We start from the raw sequence: 8,022 nt of genomic DNA on the forward strand, positions 1-8,022 counted from the left end.
GGCGCCCGGAGCCCGTGCTCCGCAGGGGGAGAGGCCCCAAAGGTGGGGGGCCCCCGCGCAAAAAAAAAAAAAAAAAAAAAAAAAAAAAAGGATCTTTTGGCTACCACCCTAGCACTTGCATTACCACCCGGTCAATAACTTTCTTGCCTTTCCATAGGGAAAGTCTTTCTCCACTCGACTGTGGTTTTGAGGCATTTAATCTCCTAGATATATCTTTCTCTCTCCTAACTTATCCTACCCTCCCAAATACTGAGGGAGTTTCGAGGTTCAGTGTCTTGATGAGTTGATCACTGACCACCAGTGAAACACCTAAGTGGCAGTACCAGGAAAAGCTGAAGCATCCTAGGGCAGGGAAGAGGACTGACTCAACTCTCACCTTGTCATGCAGGGTCCAGCCAATATATTTTAAATAGCTGTCAGTGAGGAAAGAGGTACTGTAGCTTTGCATCCAAGACCCAATCTCCTCAATGCAGATAGCACGGATCTCAGGAAGGACATCCCTAGGCACAGAGAGAAACTGACCCTTACTACCTTCTCTCCAAACTCACTTTCCATCCCAGCAGATATCTCTTTGTCACAGGAGAATCTATTTTCTTGACTAAACACCAGGTACTAGGCCTTTCATTTCCTCCTCCCAATGTGAATATTTTTTAAAGTGAACACTTTCTTTCTGTAACCAGTCTATAAAATAGTTGAACTTATCCTCCATGCCCCTTTTAAAAACCGATTTCAGAATTTAATTTAGCTGTTGCCCAAACTGCGTGTGTGTGTGTGTCTAACTGAGATACAGTTGATATACAATGTAAGTTTCAGGTACAACATAGTGATGCGCTATTTTTAAAGGTTATATTTATAGTTATTATAAAATATAAGCTATATTCCGTGTTGTACAATATATCCACGTGTCTGTTTTGCTTCCACTTCAAGACAAGATTACATCAGCTAAAGGGTTCTGGAAAGGCAGAGGTTGAAATCTAGGTAAGAGTAAGACACAAATACTGAGGAAGAAGTTCTTTACCCAGTATAAAACTCCCCTGCCTTTAGCACAGTGTAAGGCACAGTGAAGTGGGCTAGGAAAAGGCTTGCCGAGCTGTACACCCTCAGAAAGGCCCTGCTTTTTGGCTCTCTGCTCTTGTCCTCTCAAGACTCAAGCCCCAGGAAGATGGGGGAGGGGAGGTCTCGGGCAAAGCTGGAGCAGAAGAATACTCAGCAATGCCTTACCTTCTTATCGTCTCTCCCAGAAGAGTTTACACGATCCTTTGTAGGCGGGGATAAACTAAACCTAATTTGGAACATTTGTTGTTAGAGTTTTTGCCCCAGCTGCACTAGCTGTGGGACTAACCAGATAACTCAGGGTTAGGAGGAGACCCTGTCACTTCTACAGACTCCATAACTGAGGACCAGCTGCTTCAATGAGAGGATCCCAGTAACTCACCTGTACCGATGTACAAAGACACCCCTGAAGAGGACATTCATCATTCCCTCAATCTCCTCTTGATGCTCTTGGAGCTGGAGGACAGGGAGTAACAGGTCAATCTCTCATGTTCCCCAATAATATAAGACCACAAAAATATAAGAAAAGCATGACATCCACCTACTTCCTCTTACTAAGAGAACACAGTCTGAACCTCTGGTATCCTTTGTTCCCTCTTTTGTTTTTCTTTTTTTTTGCAGTACACGGGCCTCTCACTGTTGTGGCCTCTCCTGTTGCGGAGCACGGGCTCCGGACGCGCAGGCTCAGCGGCCACGGCTCACGGGCCCAGCTGCTCCGCGGCATGCGGGATCCTCCCGGACCGGGGCACGAACCTGTGTCCCCTGCATCGGCAGGCGGACTCTCAACCACTGCGCCACCAGGGAAGCCCCCTTTGTTCCCTTTTAGACCTTCTAATTCTTTTTTTTTAATTTTCAGGACATTTGGCTTTATTTCCCACACGTTCATAATACTTCTATCTCCCCAAATCATTTTTTCCCCCACATGAGAAACATACATCTATAGTAAGGTATGAAAGTTACAGGCCTCTAACTTCCTCTCCTTTCTATGGATTAGATACCTTGGAAAAGAATATCACCTACTCATCCACTTGTGACAGTGGATAGGTCGGTGAAATCAGGCAGTCAATAGATACATCTAAAATACAAAGTTGATGAGAAGGGTGGAGTTTGCAAACGAAAGTAATTAAACTCATCAGTCAAAAGCAGCGAAAAAGAAAATGTAGCCAATAAGTTATCAGAATAGAAAAAGGGTAAACCTTCTAATTCTGGAAGAAGCCGTATAGTCAACTAATGCCTCAGAGATTTGTGTTTGGAAAAAATAATATCCCTTCTGTGTCTCATTATTTTGACTATCTTTGGCTATTCAGAGGCCCTAGCTGGTAGTTATACATGTTTTTGACTAACAACCATTGGGAAAAAAATTTTAATAAATGCAGTTTGTCTGACAAAAGAAGCGGAACTAACAAAAAAAGAGAAGGAAGAGATTATATCAGTGGTTCTCAACTGATGGCTCCCAGGGGACATTCAGCAATGTTTGTAGACATTTTTGGTTGTCATAACCTGGGAAGGTACTACTGCCATCTAGTGGATAGAGGCCAGAGATGCTGCTAAACATCCTGTAATGCCAGAATAGCTCCCTAAATGCCATTGTTGAGAAACCCTAGATTAGATGAATGACAGATAACAAGGAAGCAGAATTACAAGGGAACATTCTTTAAGACAACTGCCCCAACTCTTCAATAAATCAATATATTGGGGGAAAACTGGGGGGGGAGCAGAGGTTCTGTATAAAAGAGACTTAAGAAACACAACAACCAAATGTAATGCACAGTCCTTAAATAAATCCTGGTTGGAATTAACCTGATATAAAAGGTATTTTGGGGACAAGTGGAAAATTTTAAATATGAATTGGGATTATAAAATATTAGGGAATCATTGTTAATATTTTTGGATATGAAAATGGTATTAGGATTACGTAGTAACATGTTTTTTAGATGACATACTTAATCAGGTTGAAATACCAATATGCCCATAATTTAGTACAAAATAGTAAAAAAAAAAAAAAACAGATGAAGGAAATATAGTAAATTAATTAAATCTAGATTTAAATCTAGATTTAAATTAAATAATCTAGTTAAATCTAGATTATTTGTATGTGGTGTTCATTCTACCAGTGTTATCTATTTTTTCTGAATGTTTGAAAATTTTCATACTTAAAGGAAAAGGAAAGAGAGGGAGGGAAGGAGGAAAAGTGGGTCATCAGTACCAAATTCTATCTAAGTCGAAAAGGGAGACTGAAAAAAGGTCATTGGCTATAGGGATTAAGAAGTCACTGGTTTGGAGAAAATAACTTGAAAGAAAAAAATGGGGATAGAAGCTAGGTAGTGAAAGGATTCAGTTGGATATTAAGGAAGTAAGGAAATACTAAAAGGAAGGATAGAAATGGAGTAGCTCATAGAGGAGAATGAAAGAAGATTCAAGGGCTTATATACATTTATAAGTGGAGAGAGAGAGAGATTAAAGACAGAAAGCAGAACTGATGAAGCAACAGCCCAGAGAAGTCCAAATAATAGGAGTCATCCTAGTGTATATAATTTAAGATTTGACACAGACCCAGTACACATAAGGTTTAAGACATACTGAGAGTGAAAATAGCAAAAGAGAATCAAGAAAGTATAGACCTTTCTCTAATGATTTAGCATGGAAGATATCTCTGGTGAGAGCTGGAAAACAAGTCAACTGGCATAGTTAGACATGATGAGTCCTGCCAACCTCATGGTGGGGGAGGTCTCAGATACTTAGGGGGAATGAGGGGAAAATCAGTGTTAGTCTCATGATAGACACAGCTGTTTGAAGGTTTAATCAGTGTAAAAGATTTTGTTGGGGTTTATGTCCTCCAGTGGTCTTCTTCAAGTTTAACAAGAAACAAAGCAAGTACCTACTATGTGCCCAGCTAGGCAATTTATTCATCTCATTTAATTTTCACAAAAAGAATTATCCCCTTTTTAATGGAAAGGAAACTGAAGCTTAGAGTTTACATAAGGCCATGGAGCTAGTAGCTAACTGGAACAGAATTTAAACGCAGGAGAGATTGAAAGGCCTGTCCCCTATCAATTCCTTGAAAATTTGGCCTCCCGCATCAGTGGTTGGCCTTCAGTACTCCTGTGGTAACCTGCATACTGCACACCTGACAAGAAAGTCAATGCTTAACCCCCTGCACAAGATGCAGGCACAACATTTAAACACTTGTGATCATGAATGCAGACAATGGAAACTGAGCAAAAGTGGAATTACAGAGAACTCTAAAATTTACTCTAAACTAGAAATGCTCTACTGAGCCCACATCCCAGAAACAAAGTGAGCATGCAATAACCTCTGACCAGAGGGTTCTATTAAACTATTGCCAGACTCCATCATTCATGATCTGAAAGCTTGCCTGGGGGACTGTGCCTCAGCAGAGAGAAGCCTGGGGACGGATAAGCTGGGCTGCAGCAGCTGTGATGGACGCCAGGAGAGGAGGGAAGAGGCAGGGAACACGTCTTACCTCTTTGTGTTTCTCCAACAGGCTCTCCAGTCGCTCAGGTGCTCTCTGTCCTGGCCCCTTGTTTCGTTCAGCCTCGTACTGACGTTGATTGTTGTCCTTGTGCAGACTTAGTTGGAGGGCAACCCTTACCAGGGAGGTCATCAGCTTCATGGCTTTGAGTCAGTAAAAACAAGATAACGAGATCATTACTTAAGTCAGAGGGAGGGAGGGTAGGTTCAAAAAAGAAGGAAAAAAAGGGCAGTGAAAAAGAAAAGCTAGAGCAGGGTGACCCTAAAATCCTAAGACTCACTGTTCTGGAGTGGATTTTTTCTCTCCCTAACTCTTTTGGGCTTCCTTTAATGCTTAGCATATTCCCAGTGGTGAGCTATAAGAAACACGTTAAGGCTGGAAACTATCACTGTAATCCACTCCTTTTTACAATTCCACTAATGAGAAACTGGATGGAGGTTTGGGATAAAAGCATGACCCTGAAGTAAAGAGCTAGAATGCAGGTAGGAAAGATCCAGGATTGGAGAACAGAGGAAAGTTCTACCAACCCCCAAGAGAACATTTACAGAATAAAAGTGACTGCTTACCAGCCAGGGTGCTAGTGTGACGGAAGGCACGGACTTGGGAGTCTGAGAGGCCAGTGAGCAGAGAGATGAGGTTGTCCATAGGGAAGCCATCATAGAGGAGGCTATACTGGCACCGATAGACCAACGTCCTCACAAATTCACAGAAGCTGCCCTGGAACTTCTTCCAGGATGGGCCTGGAGCTGTCAGAGGATAGTCTCCTGAGTCCTATAAAAGAGTTTATGAAAAGGATGGAAAAGTTATTACTAGGTCTATGAAGTCACAGGGACTGGATGTCAAAACCCAATAGTATAGTAAAAATGTATCTCTTATACCTCATTCTCAACTCTACAGGACTATTCAGATAACGTGTATAGGTCCCTTTTGCTCCCAAGAGATTAAACTCCTCTTTCTAAAAGCTATCCTATTTCCCAGAGTCAGAAAGAAGAGGATAATGGGCCTTGTATTTTGAAAAAAGAGTGGCAAGAGGATCCTGGACTGTCTTCCTCCACCTCATTAAACTGTTCTGTTAGGTGCTGGATGATCTCCGAGTTGGACATCTTCTTGAACATCTCAGGGGTCACAGTGCCTGAGGAATGGAGGAGATGAGGTACTTAGAAGGCAAATAACAGGACACCATAACCATTTAACATATACATTTGAAGATGAGCTAGGAAATATACTGAAAAGAGCTTAGGTGGGGAATCAGAAGACCTGAATCCTAGTCATAAATCTGCTGCCATCTAACTGAGTACCTGCTATAAGGCAACCTCTCTAGAAAACCCAAGGGAATCAAACAGTGGAAAACTATGGTTGAAAAAAATATTCCAAACAATCAAAAAACAAAGAAAACTATGCCAGATTCTTATAATACAACCTGCAGTCTTATAAGACTAAAGTTAGGTCACAGCCTCTGGGGATCTGGGGCCCCACAGCTTCAGTGGAGAAATATGCAATGAAGTGGCTGAGAAATAAGGAATAAGAAAATAAAAGATTATTTCATTTAGAGAAAAGAAGAGTAAAAGTCTGATGGTCCATTTCCAAATCTGTAAACATCATACCATCACATTAGCATGATTATTTATTTTTCTCCAAAGGGTCTTGTCTCCAAACCAATACATTTCCTTACTGGATCTCTTCCCTATTTACCAATCAACAATGTAGTCGGCACTAGTTAAATAAGTGAAACTTTTCTTATGCTTTTCCCTCTCCATTTATTTAGGAAATGCCTAATCCTACACATCTAAAAGGAGAAAAAGTTTTACAATATAGGAGCAAAGGCTGGGGATTAGAAAAGGGTAGGAGTTTCCTCACCTTTACATCCACATGACCGGATGAAAAAGTTAACGAGCTCCAGGAATCCTGCATCCTGGTCTTGCTTGTAGCTATCCAGCCACTCATCTACCAAAGACTAGGAAAACAATGTGGATGATTTCTACTTCTGGCAACTTGACAGACTAGAAATTCTGCATAAGCTTTCTAACTGAAGCATCTGAACTTCTGATTAAAATATTAAAACATCTTTTAAAATGTATTGCTAAACCAGAATGACAGGTAAAATTCCATAAAAGCCTAAAATGAAGTGAAGGTAGCAATTCTGAGAGATAAGCAAGCTGACTTTTGCTCTGAGGGGTCTCTTAACTACAGACAGAAACTTAGGAAACTAACTTTCTGTCCAGATGGCTGCATGGAATGTAGACCATAGGAGATAGAGCCTAAAGGGCTTTCAAAAAGAGTAGTCCAAAAGGAGGCTCCTGCAAAGAGTCACACCCTCATGAAAGCAAGAATGAGAAATAAACCTATAGGTAAGATGGTGACAGCAAGAAAACTAGCTTGTTATGCCCTTAGTGTGGGGTAGAGGGAAAAACGAATTGTCCCTTGAGAATTCAAAACCATAAGCCAGTTCCCATATCTGGATTTGCAGTCCAGATCCACATTACCTCTACAATCAAAATAACCTCAATCAGATAATTTAATTAAAAGTGACTCTGGAGTGTCCTCACTCAACCACCAGAAGCAAACGTAGGTTTCTTCTCTTAACAACCCATCTTCAACCCAGGCCCCAAAGAATTCCAACACATAAAAACCAGTAACAAAAATAAAAATAGAAAAACTCCGTATGTTTGAAAATTTTTAATTTTTTCTAAAAACTATAAAAATCCACACTATACATCAATAAGGGTCAATCTCAAACAACTGAAATAATTTAAGTCACAGAAAACTGAAGAAAAACTCATTCACTTAAATTAAGGAAAACACATTCACTGGTGATAAAATTATAATGAAAGACAAGGGAATGGTTAACAGAAAATTCATTCTAGTAGTTATCTCTGGGTGGTGAGGGAACTGGGGGAGTAAGGTGGAGGGAAGATAGACAAGGGTCTCTACAGCACCATTAAGGTTTCATTTCTTGAGCTGGGGCTAGAGGCCTGGGTGATCACTGAAAAAAAATTTTTAAGCACATATATGCCTTACATGTTTTTAGATGGTACTAGAATTACAATAAAATTATTGAAAAAGAAATGTAAGAAGAGAAAAAAGATACGTGGGGAGGGAAAAAAAATTAGGTATAACTGTCAGAGTGGAGCTAAAAAGTGACAGTGTGGGGCTTCCCTGGTGGCGCAGTGGTTGAGAGTCCGCCTGCCGATGCAGGGGGTGCGGGTTCGTGCCCCGGTCCGGGAAGATCCCACAGGCCGCGGAGCGGCTAGGCCCGTGAGCCACGGCCGCTGAGCCTGCGCGTCCGGAGCCTGTGCTCCGCAACGGGAGAGGCCACAACAGTGAGAGGCCTGCGTACCGCAAAAAACAAAAAACAAAAACCAAACAAACAAAAAAAAACATGACGGGCTTCCCTGGTGGCGCAGTGGTTGAGAGTCCGCCTGCCGATGCAGGGGACACGGGTTCGTGCCCCGGTCCGGGAGGGTCCCACATGCCGC

The 8,022-nt window shown here is 41.6% G+C and overlaps 1 protein-coding gene across 1 annotated transcript in view; it reads right to left on the reverse strand.

The window, feature by feature from the left end:
- Positions 1–8,022, reverse strand: part of STAG3 (STAG3 cohesin complex component) — a 27,218-nt gene that overhangs the window by 16,899 nt on the left and 2,297 nt on the right. Inside the window, exons 4-9 of the mRNA XM_024126196.3 lie at positions 6,404–6,500; positions 5,602–5,678; positions 5,113–5,317; positions 4,538–4,689; positions 1,436–1,509; positions 377–500 (exon numbers count right to left, since the gene is read on the reverse strand). Coding sequence (XP_023981964.2) covers positions 377–500; positions 1,436–1,509; positions 4,538–4,689; positions 5,113–5,317; positions 5,602–5,678; positions 6,404–6,500 — 729 coding nt within the window. The remainder of the gene's footprint in view (positions 1–376; positions 501–1,435; positions 1,510–4,537; positions 4,690–5,112; positions 5,318–5,601; positions 5,679–6,403; positions 6,501–8,022) is intronic.

The sequence above is a fragment of the Physeter macrocephalus genome, chromosome 14 (genome assembly GCF_002837175.3).
Source record: "Physeter macrocephalus isolate SW-GA chromosome 14, ASM283717v5, whole genome shotgun sequence".
NCBI lineage: Eukaryota > Metazoa > Chordata > Mammalia > Artiodactyla > Physeteridae > Physeter > Physeter macrocephalus.